At 49.8% G+C, this 25,699-nt stretch overlaps 1 protein-coding gene across 1 annotated transcript in view; it reads right to left on the reverse strand.

Moving 5' to 3' along the window:
• The window catches only part of NEURL1B (neuralized E3 ubiquitin protein ligase 1B), a 113,645-nt gene extending 90,459 nt beyond the window's left edge, over window positions 1-23,186 (reverse strand). The window contains exon 1 of the mRNA XM_031598095.2: window positions 23,068-23,186. Coding sequence (XP_031453955.1) covers window positions 23,068-23,113 — 46 coding nt within the window. The 5' untranslated portion in view covers window positions 23,114-23,186. The remainder of the gene's footprint in view (window positions 1-23,067) is intronic.
• Window positions 23,187-25,699: the final 2,513 nt, after the last annotated feature.

Raw genomic sequence — 25,699 nt, forward strand, 5'->3', positions numbered from 1 at the left:
GAGGGGTCCACCACGCCAGCTCCTTTATCTGCCCATTTTCATTTTCTATCAGACATCTCCCAGCATTCCCAAACCATCATCCTTCCTTTCTTTGCCTCACAAATTGTAAAAATAACCCAGACTGCGACGCTTGCTCCATGTTTATAGGACACCGTGGAAACTTACAGCTCAAGATAATTAACTTTAAATAAAACGTTAATCGACAGTAAATACAAAATAGAGTACAGGTTGGGGAAATGCTCTGAAATCCACTGGTGGAAGTCAGTGCACTGAGGGTACAAATTAGTAACATCTATTAATGGGAGGATCTTGCAGGATTAGGCAGACTAATAAAAGTGATAATAATTAACAACATTAGTCACATAAAAAAAAACATAATTGACTTCCAATTGCTTCTAACGTTATTTTTCTAATGAAGTTGCTGGAATCTAATCAGAGTTGGCTGGATGGCTTATCAGGGACAGCCGCAGCCAGAGGGATTAGCACAGTGTGCTTCAGCCAAGGCAGAGCTGTGTGCCCACCCTGGGGGCAGGAAGGGAGCCCTGGGCAGCCCACCCTGCAGTGCTTCCATCCCCACCACAGGGAAATGGTTGTCCTCTACATCTCCGCACTGATTTGCTTGTGGCCATGGGCAAGGTCCTGAATTCCTCATTTTGGTATTTTCTTTTCTTTTTTTTAAATAATGATGTTTAACTTTTACAGCCATATAGAAGAACTCAGCTTTGTCACCTCTGGATATGAGGACACATATGATTTCCACTCACAAGCTCTGAATACTGGCCCTCTGCCTCCAGGGCTGCCTTTTCCATAAGAGTGTTCTGCAAATAGCAACATCCTTCAGATCTTGTGAGAACATCTCAGGCTCTGACACAGTCTGATATTGCAGCCACTGATACCAGCCACGCTCCGTGCTGGAAAGAGAGGCAGTGCTCCTGCTGAACATCCCTTTCTGTTCAGCAATGCTCAGGGCAGGCATGGACACCACCAGACAGATTGCAAACAAACTTCTGGACAAAGGTTCCTTTTGCAGCAGTCTTTCCCATGCCCCAACACGCTGCTGCCTGGCTCCTGCCACCAGCCAGGGTCTGTGTCCCCGCTGGCCCATCCAAAACACACCCCACTATCATGTGAGATGTTTCATGAGCCCCAGGGATCCCACTCACTCATTTACCAAATCAGCCGTGCTCCCAGCAACCCCGGGGGGCCAGGATAATGAGGGTGACATGGAACATCATCTGTCCCTCCCCGAGGAGCAACACAGCTAATTGAGCACTAACATCCTCAGCATGACATGGTGTCACATGCTGCCATTCTCCTGCCTGATAGCTTTCATCTGACATCACCTTTTTTCCCCATTCAGCAGCAGGAAATCAGCTCCAACAACAGCAGCCCTCATCAGCGCCTACCCAGAGGATTTGGAGAGGACGTTCCCACCCACCTGCCCCTCATCATCCTCAGGGACCAGGAGGCTCAGACTTGCCAGTGATAGTGAAAATCCATGCACGCTGGCTTGGGGAGCCCCAGGCAGAGCGTGCAGGTTTGTTATGGAGAATCCAGATCACGTTTTTCCACCTGAACACTATCTCGTTTGCACCCTCTCTACCCGCCTGCGCTTCCTCCCTCCCACAAGCTGCAGGAAGCTCACTGGGTTTCTCCCTGCCTAAATGTTTCAGCTGATCTTGTTGCTCCAAGACGCACCGGCTGAGTGCTGGCAACAGGCAGCAAATCCTGAGCTGTACGACTAACATCCAGCATCTGTATCCTTCATTAAGGAAGTGGAGAAAGATGCATCCAGCAAGAAAGCACAAATCCCTATTTCTTATTGTTTTGTGCTAGCAGCAAAACATTTACTCCTCAGGATTTCCGAGAGGCAGGAGAGGTGAACGAATGGATTGCTCAGCACCTCCTGTTTACTGGGAGGAGATAGCAGTGTGAACTGAGCATTTCTTGTTCACTGCCAAAGCACTAAGAGCTGGAAGACATCCAGATTTCATCCTTTGTCTTTAAGAACAAAAGGGACCACTCCCTGTTTTTGGAGAAGCTCTGCAAGCTGTGACATGACCAATAAAGGCAGCGTCACCTTGCAATGATGGGACACTTCCCAGGCACCTGCACACAGGTGAGACTTCTGCCACCACTGCTCACTGCTCTGCCATGGCTGTGCCCTGGGACAACGCTCCCTTCCAGCACAGCATCTGTCCCTGCTGCCACACTGCACTCCTCTTCCCCAGCAGGAAAAACCCAGCCCAGCCTGCCCCAGGTACTGCAGCCTCATGCTGGGGTCTCCTGACAACAAAACCTCCAGGTAAAAGCCTGTGCAGATGCCCAGACTTACTGGGAGCACAGGAAGCCCACACACCTCTTGTTCCAGCCCTTGCCCATCCGAGCAGTGTTGTGCTTGGAGGTTGGTGCATTGCTGAGGATCTTTGAGCTTTCCAGTGACCTCTCAACATTTCCTCCTTCCCACCCCAAGTTCCCAAGCTATCCCCAAAGACAAACCTCATACCATTTGGAGACTGAGGTGCACGTTAGAGCTGCCCCACATGGACACAAGGGAAGGCACCATGCAGAGGGCTCGTAGCCAGACGGCTCCCAAGGGATTCCCACTCCAAAGCCAACACCTGGATTCTCACAAGGAGCTCCTTCCTGGTGGCCAACAGAGGTCTGGAAACATTTAGAACTAGAACATCACATCTTGTGTACCTGCCATTTTTCCTCCAAATCTCTGCAGAAGCAAGGAATTTAGAACAGGGATATTTAAAGAAGAGAATCCAGAGCAATCACTGACTCCTGATAGCTCTCTGCTTTTCTTTTTTTCCCCTCCTAACTTCTCATTTCACACTCGCATTCATTGTTTTCATCATTTAGGAGGAACGGATGATCTGTTGACATCCTTGAGGCAAAGAAAGTTGCCAATGGGCAGCTTCTCCAGAGACCAGCAAGACTAATCTGACATACTAAATATTTGTAGAGTTGAAAAATTAACGGTAAGGGGGGATAAAAGCCAACTCTTAAAACTAACAGTAAAGTCAGGTTTCATAACAAAGCAGAGCTGCAAGCACAAATTACCCTACAAACCACCTTTAGGCTAGAGCATCTATTTTTAATGACTAGGCTCGGATGCACTGTTTATGACTGTTGCCTTAGTGTAGCTGCCAGGTCACGAAGCTTGCAAATGAGGCAGAGGGAAGAGACCCCACGGCCCTATATAACACATCTACAACCAGCTTCCAGCCCTTACCTGGGCAACAGGGATGCTATAGGGCCCCAAATCCATCAGGAAGCCTCGTAGCAGCACCCAGCCAGCTCCCACCACCCACACAGGACTGGCTCTATCCATAGGGGAAGCTCATGACACCTACACTTTGCAGCCAGAGCCCTGCCAAAAGCAATCATCCGTCTGCACTGCCCCCTGTCCTGCTGCAGCAGCCTCAGCTCACACGTTTCCCAGGATGGAGCATCCCATGGGGATGCTGTTTTGCCTTGTACCCCCCCCGTAAGCATTCTGCTTGCTCCTGCCAGACCACACAGCGCAGGCATGGCAGGCGTCCCCATGTCCCCACACAGAGCCAAAGCTCTGATGTCCATTAAGAAGATATCTGCTTCCTGCCTCTTGACTTTCCTGATTTACAACTGCTAAAAATTCGCTTCTTCAGGGAGCTGGGCCAAAAGCAGCAAACTGCTGCTCTTTCCCCCTCCTGGGGGCCCAGAGCCCAGCACACAGAGGAGGCATTACAACTATGTAACCTGGGGTCACGCTTCACCCTGGACTCAATTAGCAAGGGTTAAAAATGGAACAAGTCTTTACTTTCCCATAGGAAAGTTGTACTCGGCTGCCCACTGCCCCAGAGGCCTGCTGACACTTGTAGAGCAGACAGCAGCATCCTCGACTCTGGTGAGCAAGGATTATCCCCCCGTCCCACCACCACATCCTGTTTGTGCAAAGCACCATTTGGTCCTGCTGCAGTGGAAAGCACCCATCAGCCTGCATGCTGAAGCAGCGCAACACATTGCAGCTCACTGCAGCCCTCACTCCCCCGCTCATGATCCTCACAAAGAGGACAGAGCTGATAAGCACAGGAAAAAAATCCTGCAGGAGGTCAGACACCTCCCTGCTGATGCTGTACATCCCTGAGGGCAGAAGTTTGGGTACTGTGGCCACATCAAAAACCATCTGCTAAGGGGCTCTGGTACCTTGCACCACATTTTGCCCTTCCCTGTCCCACTGACTTTCAGCCACCTGAGCAGCAGACTCAATTGAGGAACTGCAGAAACTGGGGCAGATCTAAGGGGACAGTCTTGTCCCAGCACCAGCTGACCACAGGACACGTGGTTCTGCAGTATTGCATCTAGGAGTGCAGAAGGAAGCTTTGGACACCCAGTGGCTCACACATTAGCAGCTGCAGCCTGCTGCTTCCCCCCTTCCTGTCCTGCCTGCAATTTCTGGGTGGATCCCTGGGCATCACACCCCATGCAGCATGCACCCACAGAACACAGAGCTGAGCACCAGCTGAATGCCTGTCCAGGGGAATACAGCTCCCAATCAGGACCACAGCAGGAGCAGAGATCACTTGTTGCTAACTCATCCCTAAGGGAGCTTATAAGCAGAAGGAGGACTGACTTTCACAAGTTCTAATAGTGACGGACAAGGGAGAATGGCTTTAAATTGAAGGGGAGATTTAGGTAAGATGCTAGGAAGAAACTCTTTGCTCAGAGGGTGGTGAGGTACAGGCACTGCTACCCAGAGCTGTGAGTGCTCCATCCCTGGAGGTGCCCAAGGCCAGGTGGGATGGGGCCCTGCACAGCCCAATCTGGTGAGAGGCAGCCAGCCCTCAGCAGGGGCTGGAACTGGATGGGCTTTGAGGTCACTTCCAAGCCAAGCCATTCATTCTTTCACTCAAATCTTCCTCAGGGACTCTGTGGAAACAGTGTTTCTGTGTAAGAAAAAAAAAAAAAAAACCTTGAGGGCAGCCAACACAGCAGAAGCAGAACAGCTCTCATCCTGTGTCTGCCTGGCCCCAGAGCCACCAGAAGGTGCAGAGCAGGTACTTGGCTGCTGCCAGCTCCAGATCCTGCAAGGGCACCAAGGAAGGATTTTTCAAACCCACAATTTGTGTACAAGCAGAGCAAACCCAGAGCATATCTAGAGACAGGAAAGAGCATGCAGAAAGAGAGAGAAGCCACATCCATACATCCAGTTTCCCTACAGGACAGGGGATGTTGTACTAGCAGCAGACAGTCAGCAGCCAACCACCTCCTCCCCTGCCCAGCAGGACCCCCCGCAGCTGCACATCCCAGAGCGCAGAGCTCGCATGATGCAGCAAGGATGCACTGTTCCATGGGCTTCAACTCATGCTGAAGGGGATCCATTTGGAAAGGTCTGGGCTCTCTGCCACTTCCCTGTGCAAAACACGAATGCATCATGTCTGCTGTACTCACTACCACCCATTTACCTCCTGCTGTTCTTGTGGGCTGCTGGCTTCCTGCATCAGCCAGAGCTCCCTTAAATGCAACACGATGTTCAGCAGAAGAAAAATGGGAGAAACATTCTAATTGCATAGCAGTTGGGAGCAGAGTGAGAAAAGGCAGCAGCCCTTTGACTCAAGGGCTACACAGCAGTTTGGGAGGTTTCCCAGCTGTACAGAGCAGCGTTGGAGCTGCTTGTGCACAGCGCCCAGACCAAAGGGATTATGTGTGATGTGATTAGGCTGGAGGAGGAAGAGCTCAATGCACAGATACACAGCAGTGAGTCTTACTGAGATGTGCCACTGCTCTTTTCTCTCTCCATGGAGCCTGCCTGCTCACACAGCCACAGTGCTGCACGCAGCTAAGAAAGCCCACATGTACCTTGCACAACCCCCTATGCTCTGCAGAGCAGCTCCACTCAGGGCTGTGTCCTGTGCACGTCCACACTGCAGCAGAGCCACAAGGATGCCCAAGCACAATGAGCATCACCTGGCAGAGGGACACTGGTGTCATGGGATCTCCTTGCTGGGACAGGGCCAGGGATGCAGGTGGTCAGCGCACGCTGCCGAGTCAGATTTCCAGCAGTGCCAGGCAGCTCCCATAGGACACCTCCCAGCACCCAGCTCAGGAGGCATTTGGAAAGCCTAGCCCCAGGGTGCAAACCCCACCACCCAAAAGACTTCAGAAAAACACATGTAGCAGCACGTTATCCTCCCTCCCCCCACACACTGCAGCATGTATGATTCCCACCATTGCAAAGGGAGAGATCCATCAACAATCCTCCTTCATTTTTCTCACTGAAAGCTGCTGGCTGCAGGATTTGGCACCGTGGAGCAGTGGCACAGTTGACACAACTGCACTGAGGGGCTCAAGCTCCACATGCAGCCTTGTCCCCCGACCTCAGCCCCATGGCACACCACACTCAGTTCTATCGCTCATAAAGAGGGATGAAATTAACCTTTAAAGGTTGCTTTCATGTGAAATAAGACTAAAGCCAAACAATGACTTGGCAAAGAGTGAATTGGACTATTGAAAGCAACACATTTCAGTGCGGGTCTTATTCCTTTATTTTTTTTTCCCCTTCTCCTTTTGAGCCTGATGGTGGATTATTTTTCCTTGACACAATCCCGCCTCCGCTGTGATAGATGACGGCACATTTAGTAGCGTTCAGCCAAAACTTTTTATCTCCATATGGAAGATGGATGGATGAGGACTCCAAAGCCTGTATCAATCCCTTCAAGAACAAACAAGGATCCAGCCCAGACCCCCCTCCAAGGACTGTTTAAAATACACAGGGCCGAGGGCAGGATCCTATAAAACTTCATCCAGCAGCGTTTGAAGTGTTCATGGAGCAGAATGAAAGGAAGCTGCCCAGGACTTGCAGTCACCAGAGCAGCAGACATGAAGGACTGCTGGAGCTTGGGCAGGCGTTGCGCACTGCCTGCACCTTCCCATGCTGGGAGCACTGAGGATGTTTCCCAGTGACCTGAGGAGCAGGGACCACACACAGCTCCTGAAGGACAGAAGATGGAAGGGCCATAGAAGAAGCCAAATGGCCCCTAAGCAAAGCAGCAGGCACTCCACATGCAGCAGACCTCAGAGGGTGGACAATGCAGGAGAATCATCTTTCCTACTGGGGAATGACTAGCTTGAGGCAGGCAGGAGAGAAAGGAGAGCACACAGGAGATGCAGAGGCTGACAGCCAAACACCTGCAGGAAAACATTTTTGCCGTATCTTCACACAGCAGCAACAGCACCAAAACCAACACATGCATCAGAGCACATGCACACCTCATTAAAAACACCTAGAGCTTCTCGTGCAGCATGCCAGAGGAGTTACCTAACCAGTCATAAAAACTTCTTGGGCCTCTTCTCAAGTACAAAAGCCAGCACTTCATCTCGTAAAACCCCCCAGTGTTTACAAAGCTCTGCCAGGCTGCTCAGTGTGAGCTCCACTGCAGCACTGGGGATGTCATTCAGCCATCACCACCTCCAGCACAGCCCCACATGGCTGATGGCAGCTCCGCAGTCACCGAGCAGCACCATGACAGCCCCAGCCCATCTTGGTGCCACCCCAATGATGTGCTACCATCCCCACCACACGCGGTCACCTCAGCCCACCCAGCACAGCACTGCTCAACAGGGCTCCTTCCAAGAGCCAGGGGCTGCAGGTGCCCCATGGAACAGGGATGAGGGTTCCAGCCCACAGATCCCTTGGGTCAGGTGGGGGATCCCAGGACAGCTGGTGATGAGGCATTACGCATGGGAAATCCTCCGGCATCTCTCGGTGACAAACCCTATCCCAGCTCAATGGCTACAGTCAGCCAAGTAAGCACAGCATGTATTTATTACTCCCAGGAAATGCTTTCATTTCTTTCTCCCCCCTCCTCCACATTCACTTCAAGACAGAAGCAGCAAGCTATGAAACGCTCCCTCCATTCGGTGCTGCTATAGCCATGGAAAGCAAGCGCGTTGGTTGGGCAGATCATTATCCCTTCATGCACAGGGCTGAGGAAGGGGGTGGCAGTCTATAATGACGCTAATTAAGTCACTAAGTGTCTCAGTAAAAAGCAGGTAAGGCTTCAGCACAAGGCAGAATATTCCATTAAGGAGGGCTTCACCGTAGACACAATGCTGCATAATGGGATCCTGTAATTATGCCTGCACTGCAGAGACTTTTTTTTTTAAAAAAAAAAAGGAACCCTGTTTTACATTCTCTAATGCAAACAGCATGAAATGATGTTGCTTAGAAACCTTTGCACTCCTACAGTGTGTGCAAAAAAAAGTTATTCCAGACATCTGTATTTAAAATAAAATTTAAAAACAATCCTACTGCACACACTCACATGGATTTTGGCTTCATGTTGAGTGATGAAGCCTATGAAATGTCAGAAGAAATTTAAATTAAAAAAATGGCACATGCAATTCTAAACTTCAACAGCTTGTTAAGTCATTTCAGGTTATGTCTGGTATTATTCCACCTCACCCATTCACATGGGGCTGTCGCTGCAGATTGATGCTGCCATTCGTACCAACACACACTTGCAGGACCATAATCACTGACACGTTCCTTCTAACCTCAAATATCTGAAAAGGATGTTTTCCTGTCCAAGGTTTCACTCCAGAGCAGAGCACTGCCCAGGTCCCACAGCTAGGGAGCCCTGTGCAGCACAGCAGGCACTATAACAGTATGCATGTGATTTCAGCAAAACCAGCTTCAAAAGGGATGGACCCCAGATGTGTCCCTGCCAGCTCTGGAGCGATGCAGAACACAGCATGGATGGATTGCCCCATCTCCCTTCCCCAGCCCCGCAGCCCATATGCCTGTACCTTCCTTTTTGTTACGCCCTGCTGGCAGAGGGGCACAGGGTAAGAAACTGAGCCACAGAGTCATTCAGGTTGGAAAGACCACTAAGACCATCAGCCCATCACCACTGCACCCAGTAAGCCATGTTCTCATCAACAGAAAAAGGCATGGTGGGATATGGACAGGCTGACACTCACCTATTCCGTGACATTCTATGACAGGGCTGGAAGAGATCTTGAAGATCATCTCGTTCTGACCTGACATGGGCAGAGTTGCCAACCTTTAGATCGAGTTGCTCTAAGCCCCATCCAGCCTGGCTTTGAGCACCTCCAGGGATGGGGCACCCTATATGGAAAGTCTCCACTAACAGGACAGTGGGGTGTCAGCTGCTGCACCTCTAATACAAAGGCACAAGTTGGGGAAGAGATATCTCAGCTGTGCTCACAGCAGCCTGTCAGCTCTGCTGTTACTGCTCTCTCAACCATGGACCCTCAGGGCATTCTGCTTCTGCCCTGCGTCCCTCACCCCCGCTGGTATCCAGCGATGTTCTCACCCAGATGCAGCAAAGTCAGACTAAGGATGCTCTGCAAACTTCTAGTAAAATAGGAATGAAAATTATCAAGTTGTGATCATTTTTACTTCATCCAGAGAGCAGATGCTGGCCAGCTGCTGAAGACAAAGGGCTGAGGACAGAGGGCTCCCCACCATACGCTTCAACTGGAGCAAACAGCAAAGCCATCCTTCCTAGAGAGAGAGCACTGAGCATCAGGGCTGTGCAGCTCTCCCTCTGCTGGCTGCTCTCCTTCAGCCAGGGAGATAACAGCCTTATGAGCACATTCCTATTTTATTCTTGACTGATTCAAGAAAATTATCAATTCTAATTCCACAATTCACACTGTTCTTACTAATTGTTGGGTGAAGCCCAGATCAGATCCAATGTAACTGCAGGCAGAGCGCTGCTGGTTCACTGTCCATTGAGACACACAGGGCTGATAAGTGTGAGCGTGCACACTCATTCTGCACACCATCCAAGCCACCAGCACCTGAGAGATGGGAGGTTACGCATACACATGGATAAAAAGAAGATGAGGAGCTCCCAACGTACACACACACCCCTGAAACCAGAAATTGGAAGTCAGTACTCAGCACGTGAGACCCATGCAACTTCAGTCATCTTCCTGACTCTGACATCCATATAGGCAGCTGAAAACTCAGTGCGCACCCCCTGAATCTTCCCTCATTACCAAAGCTCAGGTGTTGACAGTAATAACTGCCAACTGGGAGATTTGGGGTTGTTTTGTTGTTGTTTGTTCATATTCTTCTAATCCCAGTAAGGTGGACACAGGGCAAAAAAAACAAATGCAAAGTCTGATAGATAACTGCAAAATTCCATGCACTTGCAACATTCACATATGCTTTCACTTTCAAGATGCTTCAGAACAAACTGAAGTTTGGATCTTATACAGAGGGCGGGTAAAGGGTAGAGAAAAAGAAAGAGAAACTCAAAGATTTCTGTTAGAGATTAGATAAGAGCACCTGCAGAGCCCATGGGATCGTTTCACCTCGTGGCCCAAGAAACAAAGGCTGTGATCCCATTGCTGGCTATACCTGTGCCATACTGTTAAGGAGCTGCTTCAAAAGACTCAATTCGAGGCCCACAGCAGAGCAGAGCACTTCCCAGCCAACTCCAGCAAAGAGTTAAACACATGCAACCTGTTGATTAATTTACAGGCAACAAGCTGCACTAATAAAGCCCCGGGGACCTTAATCAAGCTGTTTGCTGGATGCCAGACCACAAAGTAGGAAGATGGGCAGAGCTGTCAGGATGGATTAGTGTTTGCCCACTGGCAGCATTTCTCCTGAATGAGAGCAGGGGAACACAAAGGGGAAATGAAGAGCCCGCTGGTGGCTGGCAGAGGGTCACAGGGCCGGATGGCTGCGGGAGCTCTGCAGCCCACACAGGGCAGTTAATTGCAGGAGATGATTTTGCATCTTGAGTTTTACGTTCACCTCCATTGTTTGCAATTCCTTCCGAGAGGTGGGAAGGAGCTATTTCTTGTTTGTGAAAAAATATTGTTTTCCACTCTGTAAGCTTCCCTGGTCCCTGTTCTCTTCCTATTCCAGAAAGCTGAAGGAAAAACTAATAATTTGACCCTGTTTTGAAACACACGTTGGGGTGAGGATATTTTGCGAATTCAGTGCAAGTTCAAAAAGGAACATTTCCTTTCATTATTAGAGAGTTTGACCTGGGTGCCTTTTTCTTCCTGCAGCATTTACGGCTCTGAGACAGCACCACTGGGTTAATGCAGCAGAATCCAGCCAAAACCTTCATCTCCTCATCCCTTCAAGCTGCAAGGAATCTGATTGGAATTACAGATCTGAAGAACTACAGATCTGAACTCTATTCCTGGTCACACACAAGGAAAAATCTTCAGCTTGTGTACTTAAAATTTGTTTAACCCAACAGTCCTGTCCATCAGCAGTATGATCCTGCTTGCAGCCAGAAAGCATCTTTCTTGGGGCAGCCTGTATAACAAGTTGCTCTGTGTCCAGATGGGTGCATAGAACTTGTAATGCACCTGACTTAAGCAGAAATAAGCACAGCAGACCAAAAGATTTCTTGCTCAACCCAAACAGACAAAACAGAGGAACAGAGAATGGCTCGGCTGTCTTTTACTCATGTCAGGTATGTCTGAATTAAGTCCATTTTCTCCACCAGCTTTCTGCTGTTCCAGCCAGCAGGAATGAAATAACCTGCGGGCATTTCTGCAGCTGGTGTAAATTGCTACAGCTTCACTCTTATCAGTACAGCTTTGATCATTTGCACCAAAGTTCATCCTCTCCTGTGTTTACAGCTCCACAGAGCCTCACAAGGGACTCAAGGGACAGGGTTCAGACATTGACACCCCATGACTTGTACCCATGGATGAAGGCAAAGAGGGACATCAGCACTGAGCAAATGCAAATGCAGCTGAGGATTAGCAAAAGCAATTATAAAAAACAAGCCATGGAAATAATGATTCATCAGGAGTTGAATCAGACATTGGGCTCAGTCCTGCCCTTGGTGGATTTGGTGACAGCAGTGAGAATGCTAGCCCTATAGAGATAACTTTTTAAGCTTTTTTAATGTTCCATAGCAGCCAGTGCAAGTTGTATAGCAGCACCTTTTTGCCCACCCTACCATTCAGGCAGCTTGATACCCTGGCAAGTGTCTGTTATCCTTTTCACTCTAGAGATCTCTCTTTAACAACATTTTGGGTCAAAAAGAACCACTTCATAACACAAGCACAATAGAAAAAGTGACAAGAAATTATGGCTTGTGTTAAGCCAGAAGCTCCATTACAATTCCATAACTACACCTGCATACATCAGGTGCTCAGCAGATCTCCAACACGCTTTACAAAATACTGGCAACGTCAATGGCATCCCACTAAGGGCTGGAAGTTGTGGGGGCAGAGAAATGCAGGAAGCCACGCTGAAGGGCACATCCTCCAGCAGAGCCATAGGTGCTCCCAGAACAACCAATTCTGCCCAGAGGAATCAGACCAGGCTCAGTGCACTGAGTGTGGCACCAGCAGGCAGCTCCCAGCCATTGCTGGGATGTCTTCTCCAGGTCGAAAGGGTCAACAATAGGGATGTTCCTGACCTTGTCGTGGTACAGTATTTCCATCCTTTTCACTGTGAATTGGATCCAGCCCAAAGTTGGGTAAGAACTGGTGCAGAAACCTGATAAGGACTAAGGAACACCAAACCCTGGGTTAAATCTCCTCATGCCAACAAAGCAAAATAACCCTACTCTGCTACTGCCAGTTCTCTATCTTCCAATTTTCACGCTAAAATGCCACTATTAAGGAATAAAGTCAAGTGTCAAGCCAGTCACTAAAATAAAGACAAAATAAGAAAGCTCTGCTGGAATTTCCCATCCTATTCCACAGTTAGCAGCCAAGACATTCTCCATCAGCTGCAAGCTTTCTGCATCTCCAAAAAGACTGCAAGCGAAAAGCCAGTAGAGCTCTTTTGCCCAATGCAGCAATTTGATTCCCCCAGGCTGTAAATCCCCCATCCCTTAGCTAACACAAGGCTCTGCCAGAAAGGCATTAACACCATGCTGACACACTGCACCCACCCTGCTGCTTCAGCTCCGAGCCCCTTGCTGAGGGACCATGCATCCCAGAAATAACCTGTGATGCTTTTCCTAGAATTGGGAGAGCTGGTGAGGGATGGTTGGTTGTGCCGTGGACAAAGAGGCTGCGATTGCCGACAAAGAGAAGGCTTTGCACACAGGCTCTTCAACCCCAAGCTGTGCTGCTCAGTCTCCTCGTGCGGCCAAATTATTTCTCAGAGACCAAGGCACAGTGTTCTCAAAGCATGGGTAGGCCACGGGAAGGGCAGAACTGCTATTCCTGTCCAGCTCTGTTCCCATTAAACAGACCGTTGGGCTATTTCAGTAGTTCTGAAACAAAACCCCGGGCGATGCTCTGCCATCAGACAGGAGATAAAGCCTGGCTAACTGAGAGGGAATCAATGGTAACAACTGAAATGCAATTTTCCAGCAAAAGGCTATAAAGAATATAAAGAATATAAAGATAGCAGAGGGAGTCCATCATAAGCATAAGAAAAATAAAGACGATTCAGAGGAGACAAAAATCAATGGGGACAAGGGTGGAGAGAAATCCAATATTCAGAGCTCAGATCACACAAAAGAATAAATAGACAAAATACCTATTTTTCCTTCTTGTGGTCTAACAGAAAATTATACAAAAACATAGAAAAATAATCTTACAGAAGCAGTGGAGTGTAGCCATAAATTATAGCTAGCAGATAGTTGAAAACAAAGTCAAACGAAGGAGGTTATTGGCAGGAGAATTTCATATGGCTCTGTGGGTCACCTCGATCTCCAGCAGTTACGGAAGAAAAGGAGGGGACAGAAATTAAATTATTTATGTCAGTCAAGCTTTACTGTCACAGCACTACACCTTTCCACCACTGCGCTTTGCTAGGATTAATGAACAGGAACTACCTGGAAGTAGGCATGAAGAGAAGAAAAGCTGAAGCAATTTGGTGTTGGAATAAAAAGATCTGCCACCCTGCTCAGCTAACACACACCAGAATTCACAAGGAAACATTCCTGAACAAGCAGAAGATGCACCTAGGGGAAAAAAAAAAGCACAAAAAAAGAAACTTTATGGGGTAGCGAGAGCTCCAGCTCTACAGGAAAGGGCATCCAGAATTGCCAAGTCAGTTAGCATGGTGCCACTGCCCAATAAACTAATTAAGATGCTAATGAAAAACAGAGCACTTTCCTGTCTGGGGGTTCACATAGATACAAGCTCCAGCCAGAACAACTCTCACCAAGGAAAGGGGATGGAGGAATGAAGAAGGCAACCTAAGGATCTGAAAGTCAATAACTGCCAAAGTTTGTACAGCAGGATCTTAATTCCTGGATGCTCATCTGGTACTGTGAATGCAGCAGGTGTTTGTGTGAGGGGAAAAAGAATGCATTTAAGGGTTACCTTTGTGTGTTTATCTTTGTGGCCTTTCAATGTGTTTATTTTTGTTTGGGTGTGGACAGATTTGCTGGAGGAAATGATTTAAAAGACACCATATAATTGCACAAAAGAGCATTGTGTTTTGTGGCAATCATCCTCTCATTAAATACATTGCTCAGCAGCACTCAGGCTCCCATACAGCCTGCAGTGCAGATGGAACTCACTGCTATGCATGGTTGCACTCTGCTAGCTTCCACCTCATCCCTGGTGAAGTAGAGGAGGGCAGCAGGGCTCTTCCACCCTTTGGCCCTTCCAGGCTCAAGGGAGCCCCAGAGGGAAGCCACGGGAGGAATAACCTAAGAGGTTTCCAATCAGTTATTACTCCTGCACACTGTCAGGGATGGCTCCAGAGCAGCAAGGTGTCAGTGCCAGCAGCCCCAGACAGGGCAGGCAAGGTGCCCATTGCCTGCAGCCCAGGTGTTTGGGGAAATGCAGCACATCTGAGAGCCCAGCAAAGCCAATAAGGCAGCACCAATCCCTACGTGCAGCCCTCACAGAGGCAAAGGGAGCAGGCAGCACAATTATCTAAATAGCAGAACTAACCAGAGCTATAAAAGATGCTGATAATAGGATTTTCCTAAGTGCTCCTAGAGCAGTTACCGCTGCCCTTCAGAAAGCATCTGAGAGATTCCAATGACAATTAGGGGCAGATCACTTCACCTACACATCTACCATCCTGTGAACCCCTGGCAGAGACTGGGGGGTAAAGGGTCCCTGCAGCAGCACCAGAGGAAAGCTCTGTCCCACAGGCTGCTATGCTGAAAAACGTGGGTGGAGGGGGAAGGAAAGGGTCGCTTATGGTTTCCACTTGCACCAAATGTGTTTCTGGCACTTTTATAATTTTTTTTTCCCCCATAATCAAGATAGTGAGGCTTTTTTTCTTTAAATAAACAAAGGACTATAATGGGGCGTCTGTGCTGTGCCACGTCTGGAGCCTCCAGCTTATCAGAGCCAGCACGGGACACAGAACTTTTGTTCACTTTATCTGGAAGAGAAGTCAGCAAAGCCCACAGACCCAGCCTGCAGCGTGGGACGGAAGCTCCCCATCTCCAGCAGATCCTGGGCTTAGCAGGGCAGCTTCAACTGCAGGGTCACACAGACAGAAGTTAGCAGACAGCTGCTGCTGCCACCCCAAGCTCTGCTGTGAGACTCGAGCACAGAAGGCAGCCACAGATATAATCATCCAACTGCATATTTCTGGTCCTGAGAAAACGCTTTCTCCAAATACTCTGCCCAAGGGGGTTTCTCAGCATCCTGCCCTGGCTCTCATATCCTTGTCCTGGAGCTCCCAGGAGATGATCCAGCTTTCCCATGGTCAGAGCGGGTGAACAGCGGGTGCCAAGCATCCAACACTGAGCTGGCACAGGACCACAGCACTGGGACCAGGAGGGCAGCAAGGGCCACACAGAGGACAGCCCTTTCCCCATGGGGTCTGGCTGTTCTTGGCTTCATGCCCACCTTATGCCCATACACTTTTGAGGAGGGGGATGCTGAACAGATGCAGAAAGGCAGATAAAACCGTCTGCTCTGAGTGTGTTTACACAAAAGCTACTGGTTTACAAGGAACAGCTCAAAGACAGCACACAAAGAAACACCCTGTAGTATTTTTTTTAAGTTGTTTTTTTTTTTATTCCTTTGAGAAGCAAAAGGTTAGGAACAAAAATAGAATGAGGTAATTTAACAAAACAACTGCTGCTCGTTTCTCTCATCGTGCATCTCCTCTTCTATCCCCCTGCCAACCCCATCTGCCCAGCTCCCATTTCAGGTGGGACATCCTCCCACTGCTCTTGGGCACGCAGTGGGATCTGGTAAGGAGCACCAAGGATCTGAAAAAACCTGCACCCAGGAAGGGGAAAGGCCCCAAACAGCAGTTGTCACAGCATGGCCAGGACAGCCTGGCTCACATTTATTTCTGCACATCAGCATGAAGGGAAGGAAAGGAAAAGCTGCTGCTCCCCCCAGCCATTCCAGCATCAGCAGGGCCCTGAGAGACATCTCACCATCACTGCTGGATGCAAGAAGAGGATTAGAGCAGCCAGCTACCTAACCCGCAGACACTAGGAGAGGTTTGTCAGTGAGACACATCTCATCCTCCCAAACTTCAGGACAGCATCCCAATTTGTCACCAGGCTGATGGCAGCTGCAACAACTCAAGCCCTTCCCTAGGTACAGAGACCAGACTGCAACCCAGGTCACAGCCCATGGCAGGAAATACTTGGGTTATTGTTTCCCTGCTGAATTTAAAAAGGGCTGTTTGTCTCAGCCTCATTAACAGCAAACAAATCACAAGTACAAAAAAAAAAAAAAGCAGAGCTCCTCACAGGCTCCAACTAACCTGCTTTTCCAGTTCATGTTGTCAAGTTTTTATTGAGTCAAATCTGGGGAAGGTGAGAAACACCTCCTGCCTCTATAGCATCCCACTGCCTTCAGTTCCCTCTGTGGGGCATGAGCAGGAGGGCTCCAGCCCCACCTGGCAGCCCTTGGCCAAGCAGTCCTGCCCCAGCTGAAGGCAAGACATCCACTTAAGGCTTTGCACTCCCTGCCAAGGCCACAGACAGCTGTGTTTTCTCAGAGCACTTGGCAGGTGGAAGGTTTGGGTTTGTTGGCATGTGAGTGCCACACGCAGGAGAAGAGATGCACACACATTTCTGGGAGTTGGGCTCTCCCATTAGTAAGGCTAAAGCAGAGAACAAAACCGGTTTGACAGAGAACAAATTAATTCAGCACGAAGACTTTCTAAAACAAAGTTTGTCGCTGACACATGAAAAATAGATAAGTCCTTGCAGGAGATTACTTTAACAAGGCTGAACATCCATCACAATGCTGAAGATAGAAGGCTCTAAAATGCACGCAATACTCTTATATCCTAAGCTTCAGAAAAGCAGCACAGTTCAGAGATGACACCAAGGATCCCAGCCAGGACTCCTGGCCTACCCCAAGCTTTGAGGAGATTGCTGCCACCAGAATAGAAGCCCTCCATCACAGGCTTCACCCTCACCCCTTTGCCCAGCACCCCTCCTCGCTGGGAAACACAGCCCTACACACCAACACTGTGGACAACCCTCTTTTGCCGTGCTCTGCCTTCTTTGCTATACTGGTCTGGGGTTTAACCTTGAAAGACACGTGAGGGTTACTTATCTCAGAACGTTCTGTTAGAAGCTTTTGAATGCACACTTCACAAGAAGAACTCTGCCCCATCTCCTGCAGAGCTCTTCAGATTTTTGATTGACTCCTTCAGGATCCCACAATCCAGCTTGGTTTGCAGGCTGCCCCTCCACCTCACAGGTCCCATATTCAGCCAGGCTCTCCCAACCTGTGGAAGCAGCTGTGATTTCTAACAAATCCCCTATTTCACCCTTTCCTCCCAGGGAATTTGCACCTCTGTCTCATGCCCCAGCCTCAGACAACCAGGTCCCTCCAGCACAGCCTTTAGCAAGTCCTCCTGCATTCATCCCATTGCCAGAACAAAGATGTTCCAGGTTAGCAGCCTCTGGGATAGTTTTGTAGCTGCTTTCTAGCAGGGTGCACGTTGTGACACTTCACATCCATATTTATAGCTATCAAAATGTTTTACGTATGTATTCACAGCCTCATTATACAACCAAGGGCACTGAAGGGCACCACCGGTGCAGGAGATTCATCCAAGAATCAAACAACAAGACAGCAGAATCGTGAGTGGAAGATAAAGCCTCAGCTTCCAGACCCAAGAAGAGCACTCAGGAGCAGGCTGTGCAGGTTACTGAATTGTACAGGCTGCAGTGCATTGAATATACTGCATCCATGTACTCTCCTATTGTCCAATTACAGTATTTAGCCTCACGTTACAGAAATTGAAGATACCTTAGCAACAGCCCAAAGCCTCCATCTCCCAAACCCAAGTGTAGATCACATCTGACCTTTGCAAGCATTCTAAATCTGTACTGTGAAGTGCACATTGTATTTTGTTAGGCTCCTGTATGTGTTTTCCATAGACACAATGACACACAAAAAAGCAGAGTCTGAGAGCCAAGCCGTGGAAAGACGGTGGCTTTAAATAGCCTCTTTGTCTCGCTTTTCCTTGCTGAAATATTGCATGTTTAGAATCAAGCTTCGGTTTTATCAGAAGCCTCAAAATAGAGACAATAGAGGGCCGGGTGAATTTCAGCGTCATTTCAGGTCTTAAAGTTTCTCATTGCTTTCTCCCCTCACCCCATCTCACCCTCCATGCAGGATTTGTGCCCACATCCCAGCAGCCAGATCCAGACCTCCCAGGGTCCCAGAGCCCAAGGAGCAATTCTGCCAGAAAGGAAAGTGCTGCACATGAGAGAAACTGCACCTCTGCAAACCCAGGGCTGGATTGCAAAACCAAAGCTGCTGTCCTTGATGGGGGAAAGTCTGAAGCTTTAACAGACTTTCAGGCTGGTACCCAGATGAAGTCAGAAAGGAAAGGCTTTCTGAGCACTAAATTAATGGGAAAACTGTCAGGAGAGTAACAGAAGCAATAAACATTTATGTTCCAGTTCAAGGCAAGAGCAGACATTTATAACTGTGCTATTTGAATGTCAGACTCTGTGAGGAGTCCTCTCTGGTCAGGGCACGGGGATGCTCCTTTTTAGGAATGTGCAGCAGCCTGCAGAGAAGATAAGGCACTTGCCCTGAGTGAAGAGCCCCAGATAGGGGTGCACCAGGGTGACATAATGGGAATACCCTTCTTGGTGTATTCCCATCTCCTTTAGGGGCTGTAATTAGTCATTTCATCCAGGTCCTGGTACACTTGCCTGTGCACTGACAAGGAAACACAGCATGTATTCCTTCTCATTACCTTTGTGATAAATTAACTGTAGATTTATCAGGAAAAATACACCTAAGGCTACCATGTACAGCAAGGTCCCAAGGTGCCAGGTGAGCCAAACATGGCACAGCATTTCGTAGAGGGCTGAACTGCAGCTCTGCAGCACTCTGTTAATGTATGGTACAAAATGAAACATTGAGCAAGCCATGCTTAACACAATGAGAATTATCTATTTTCTCCACAGCTAAGTGAGCCCACCTGCAGCCCAGCGTGTGCAGGTTAGCTCAGAAATGTAACTGCTGTTAATCCATGCGTGACAGGCAATGGATGGAAACAGAGTTCGTGCAGGAATTAACTATGGCACACATTATTTGAGCAGCTGGGTACAATGACTCGGAGTTAGCGCAGTGGTGAGGACAAAACATGCACAGACTTCCAGTTGTGAATGCAAGACATCGTTTGAGCATTAATCTCAAAAGCACACAGGTTAGCCAGCTTCCCTGTGGCATAGCCACACAGGTGAGGAAGGGGCAGCCTCAGACCCTGGAGGGGATTTGGGGGGGTCTGGTGACACCTAAACACAGCAATGATTCCTTCACTCTGGCTGTGTGGCTTTGCCCAGAGCAAGGGGAGAACAAAACCTTCAGAAACAAAACTCTCTTGCTTCTGCAGCACCAGGTCCATAGGGAGCATCTTCAACAGAAGGAATCTGGGAGATGCAAACAATTCAAAGCTGCTGCCATGCTGCAAGGCTCCCTGCTGTCCTGAGGGATGCACAGTGCCCCTGGAGGACGTTGCATTTGGTCAGCTGCATAGAAGGATGACTTAGAACAAAAATATATTTAAAAAAAGAGAGAAAAAAGAAAAAGGCAAAGACAGATGGCATACACAGTGAGTCAGAAGCTCTTTGGACTCTTGCTGAAAGGTGTGTGCCTTTGGATAAAGACATAATTACTCCCTGGGGATCTGCCTGCCCATTGCAAGCTCTTCTCCAGGAACAAAACCAGACACTGGTAACCAACCTTCCTGAACAGATCTCAACTGAACTGCCTTGTTCAGGCATCAGCCCACAGCCGCTTCCATTAGACACTGAACTACACAAACATCATTCTGCTGAGATGCCAAGAAATGCCCCTGCACTCTGGACTGAAGAATTAAACATCCACCCAGACATAAGCAGTGCTCACACCATGAGCACAGCAAGGCTGCCACAAGCTGTCAAGCACTACGTGTGGGCACAGACAGGAAATAAGCACCCACTCTCAGGTGTGACCTCTCCTGAGGACCGGCTGCTGGGCAGCATTAGCTCTCCAGCAATAGCAGCCCCTTAAGCATCTGCTTCTCAGCACCCTTCTTCGGGTATTGCTGGAGCTCCTCCTTCCTCCTCCCATTCAGTCCAGTCACAGCAGCAGAACTGATTCTCCTTTTTTTTAAAATCGACTGCCCTCTAGTGGGAATCACCACTCTGGCACCTCGCTGTCACAGGGCCTCTCCCAGCCACAACCAGGGAGTCCCGGCCAGACATCCCTTGACCTGATCACCCAAGCTTATGGTCTGCACAAGCATCGTGCAAAACCATACGTATAAACGGCCCCTCATACCTTAGTGAGGGTTCCAGCTCTTAAGGGAAATCCATATGAAAGCAAATGCCCAATTGACACCAACACACCAAGCCTTACCACAGCTGGAGCTGTGCAAGGAGGTGCTTTGGCCAGCAGGACACTTCAGCTCAGATCAAAAATGGCACAAGCAGCACAGCATCACAACAAAAGGGGATGCAAACAGCTGGGATGTATTAGGTAACCCCTGAAATCTGCCTATCCCTAACAGAGCTCAGGCTGCAGGATCTGCAGCACACAGCCCTCATGGAAACTGCACTGCATGGAGCTGGCACAGCTGGAACTTCAGCTATGGAATATATGGAATACAGTATAGAAGCCAGCTGGAAGTCGTGCAGTCTGGGCACAAGCAGTGCTGCTGGCTTTGGAAAGTTTAATGTTTGGTTGCTGTATTGTTCAGGTACAGAAAATACAGCGTGTTGAGGGCAGGCTGAGAGTTTCATATCTTTTTTCTTTCTCAGTCCTTGACAATTAACTCTATCTTTGTTCTGATACCCAATACTAGAACTAAGTGCAATTATTTATCGTTTCTGTTGAGCAAACAGGAGTGCAGCAGTAACTGTTGACACAATGTATTATTGAGGTCTGACTTACCTGACAGTGCGTTAACTTCAAAAACGTTCTCTCAGGTACTGTTTTGCAAAACTCTCTTTATAATCAGGACTTTGGATTTCAGATCAAAACCCAGCAATGGGGAGCACAGTTACATATCAGTTGGAAATAATCTCCTACTATATAGCAAAAAAGATAAATCTAATGGGGACTGACCACCCCTAAAAACAAACACAGCATCAGCAACACTCAGGAGAAAGAAATACAAGGAGGAGAAGAACCAGCAACCGATCTTTGCCCGCACCCAAGGTGCACACTCACTTGGAATGCAATCAGCACCCAATCCTTGACATTAGCAACACCCTGCAAAGCAGCAGAGACCCTCCCTTTAGGTACATACACACATGAACTCAGTATTGCCCCACACACCTGAAAGCAATAGGAGTAGGAAACAAGGATCAAAAGTCATTGGTCCTGTTTCTCATTCTGCACTGCCTGCGGTCACACATTTCCTGGGGTGAGGAACTTAGATCTGCAGCAGTCCTCCCAAACCCTGCTCTGCATTCCTTTTTCTTCTGCACAGGTGGCACTTGGCATCACATGAACCTGCCTAACACAGAACATCTGAGCCTCTCCAAATGCATTTGCTAATGAGCAGAGAGGAGGGTGGTGTGACCTCAGGCTCCTGGTTCCTGGCATAGCCTCAGGGTGAACATTCTCTGCCCTCTTCCCACATACCACTCACACTCAGGTGAGAGCATCCAGCTCTGCAGCTGTACATCGCTGCTCAGAATCACCAAGGTTGGAAAAGGCCTTCAAGGTCCTCCAGTTTTCAGTAAATCACTACACTGGCACATTCCCAGAAGCCAAATATTTAGTTCTGTCCCCAGAGGAAAAGAAAACTAAATGAGACACTTAAAACTTTTTGAAAGAAGTCATTAAGCCACATCACCCTGCAGACACCTGGAAAATCCCATTTCTAACAGTGCCATTAAGAATCAGGTGTGAAGAATGGCAACGCCTTACTTAGAAACGAGCTCACGGCAGGTCACACACATCTGGAAGCGATCTGCCAACCCCAAGGGCACGAAGCCAGAAGGATGTTAAGGAGAAACAAGTTCAGTCTTGTTGAAGTTCGCTGCTTAACAGGAACAGCGGCGACAAGGCACCGTCGGCACACAGACCAGGCACGGTCGGCACACACGTTACCCCAGGCTTCCCTCCCGCGTTATTTGCGTTATGCGGCGCGGGTTGGCTGAACGCAGTTATCAGCTCCCTTCAAATCCAGCCAACCAGGCTGCCGGCCTTCTTGGCCGCGCTCAGGGCTCATAAAAGGCAACAAAACCCGACACCCGCCGCACAGACAGCGCGAGCCCGAGCGCTCTGCCAGCTCTGTTTCCCAGCCGGCAGCTGGGCTCGGCGGGCGGTTTGGGAGCGGAGCGCTTCGAGCCGCAGCAGGCGGGCTCGGCGCGGGGCGACAGCGCGATGTCACCGCTGCTCCCACCGCGGGGACCGGGAGCCCCACACGGGGCAGCCTGGGGTCGAGCAGCACGAGTGAACGCAAACTGACGGACAGCAGCACGCCTGTCCTGTTGGCGGTGCACACACAGCCCAGCCGCTCACACGCAGACACCACCTGTCGCCAGCACGACCGTCACGTCGCACATCCCCCTTATCGCAGCCCACCGCGACAACGGCTCTGAGGGACAACGCGGGGCGGCCCGCTCAGCTCCTCACCCTTTGCCCACAGCCGGACCCAACCCGAGCGGCGCGGGAGACACGGGGCGGCCGCCCCGCACTTACCGATGCTGATAGCAGCGCCGTGCAGGACAGACTCGGCGTTCCCCATGGCGGGACGGACAGGCGGGCAGCGCCGCGCTCCTCTCGCGCCGCGGGTTCGAAGCTGCCGCCCGCCCCGCCCCGCGCCGCCACCGCCAACCGCAGCGCGCGGGCGGAGCTCGGGGCCGATCGGGGCGGTCCGTGTCGGTCCGTGTCGATCCGTGTCGGTCCGTGTCCTCGCGGGAGCTGTTGGAGCGGCGGTACTCACCGCGATCTCAGGGCTGCTCCTCCGGCACGGCCGCGTCACGCGCTCGGTGCTTTGGATGCGCAGGCGGTGGGCGTGAGGCTGCACAAGGGCTCCTCTGCAGTCGCTGTGATGGTGCGAGTGATAACTGCTCAGAAGTACAACGAAAGGCTTTCAAAAGGAGTAGTCTAGCGGCTCACCCGCAGCGGTCAGATCTGGGGCACGGCAGTTTCTAGGACGGGAGAAGGTCACTGTCAGAGAGAGGGGCGAGGATTTCTTCCCGTCTCTGATAGTGTGGTCCTCCTGTGCCAGAAAGCAGGAAGGTTTACAACAGGGACAAGTGCCATTGCCCCGGGACGCTCTGTTCCCCGTTATCTGATTTGCTCTTAAATTTTGCACAGGGCTGTTGTGGGGTTTTGGAGGCAGTAAAAGAGCAAAACAGAAGGTGTGAAATTCCTGAGTGTTTCTACTGTCACCACTGCCAGGCAGCCCTGGGCTGTAACGGAGGGAATGACGGCCATGGCAGCAGGGAGGCCATCACTTACCCAGAGCTGATTTCCGTTTATAGCTGCATCCAGAACATTACTGGATGCCAGCAGCTCTGAATTGCTTAGATGCAGATAACGGCACATCCTGCCCTGACAACCAAAGACACTACAATGAGAACACAACGTACAGACGAGTGCCTTGAGCCAGGGAAAGGGCTGAGTCCTGGAGAATGGGAACAGCAATGCGTTCACAGGAGCACTGCTGCCATCTCCCCCCCCCCAGCATCCCACTGCCCTTATCAGACAGCCTGGCTATGTGATGAGAGCTCCCCGAGGCACGGATGTCTCGTTTGAGTGTGAGCAGGCAGATGCTCCTTATCTGCTAATGCACTTCTTATCTTCTCCATTAGGTGGGAGCAACGCAGCAAGGTGCCTATTGCTCCAGCAACCTGCAGAGCAGTTACAACCCTCTCACCACCAGGTTTAGGGTCACTCGAGCAGTTTGGGTTTCTAATAATAGCGCTTGGAACACAAACGGCGGCAGCACGACGCAGAACTGCTGATCCTGTGGCGTCCCTAGCAAGCCCGGACTAGCAGCAGGAGGCGAGCTGGAGCCCTGAGTAACTGCAGCAGTGACAACAAAAGGGTGCTTGGTTCTCAGACTTTTCTCAAAGCAAAAGAGACGTCTTTCTCTCTTTGTTCGCAGAAGACAGACATGCTGTCATTCCTGAGGAGGGTGAGTAGCAGCCTGAGAAGCTTTCCCAGCCCTCTAATAACAGGGAAGTTGCAGCTACCTAAGCAGGTGCAATGGGAACCTGAATTCAGAAGCAGTGAACCTGCCTACCGCCAGGTGATCACCCCACTGCCAGGGAAATTGACCCTGCAGCCATCTGACTGGCATGCTCAGCATGTTTCATTACTCAGCCATCTTGTTTCCTGCAGTTTAGCCGGGATCTCGGCCCCTGCAGCCCCGGCGAGTATTTCCAGACGGATCAGAACAGCCTCCTTTTATCTCCACTTGTCCCAGCCCTGCTGAAGCAGCCGGCGGTCCGTCCTCAGGAGGAGAGGAAGCTGGGAAAGGTTCCTGCTCCTCCTCTCTCCAGGCTCTGTCCCTTTCTCTGGTCACTTGGAGAAGCTGAAGGGAGCCCAGCGCTCTGCTCTGAGGACAGAAACAGAAACCAGCATGGGAGGATGCATCCAACACCCATCTCCACTTAGCTCCACTGCTGACAGAACTGTTGCTGGGACAGAGGGTTGCCAGGGGGGTCAGCCACACTTGCTGGTCCTGGCAGCAGTCTGGAAAATGATGTTGTAGCTCAGACAAAGGGCTGTCCGGCATCACACTGCCTAAATCAGCCCCCGTGCCATTCTGCGCAGTTCCTGTGTTGCTGTTGTGCTTTGGAAGAAGGCCTGATTAGGGTAAATTTTCATAATGTATTTCCACAGTTAGAATATCACAAAGAGAGCAGATTTCCCGTGCAGATTTGGAGCCAAAATGCATTGATCCTGACCTTTTCTGCAATTCTTATGTGCTTATTCAAGCTCTGACCTTCTTACTGTTTCCAAGAAGCAGTCTGGCAAAAGACTGCTGGTAAAGACCACAGTAATGATTTCTTAAAACATGAACATCTGTCCCCATTGGGATCCAAGCTGAAGTTCACCAGCTCATTTCATACCAAGATCACAGAGCAGCTGTCAGGCAGTGCTAGCCCTCAGTATGCATTACTGGACTGGAACCAAGAGCCTACAGAAAGGAAAGCTTTAGGTCCCATAAGCAATCACACCTCAGCTCTAGGGATGCAGTATCTGCACCACAAGTCAGCCAGCTATTCCAGCTGCACGGTGCAGCCCACAGCTTTCCCAGCAAGAAGCGAGGAGGTTTTGGAGCTCGCTCACACACTCAGCCACTTCTGCAGGGTTGGGT

This window comes from Phasianus colchicus, chromosome 15 (genome assembly GCF_987193195.1).
Source record: "Phasianus colchicus chromosome 15, bPhaCol1.hap1.1, whole genome shotgun sequence".
NCBI classification, from domain to species: Eukaryota; Metazoa; Chordata; class Aves; order Galliformes; family Phasianidae; genus Phasianus; species Phasianus colchicus.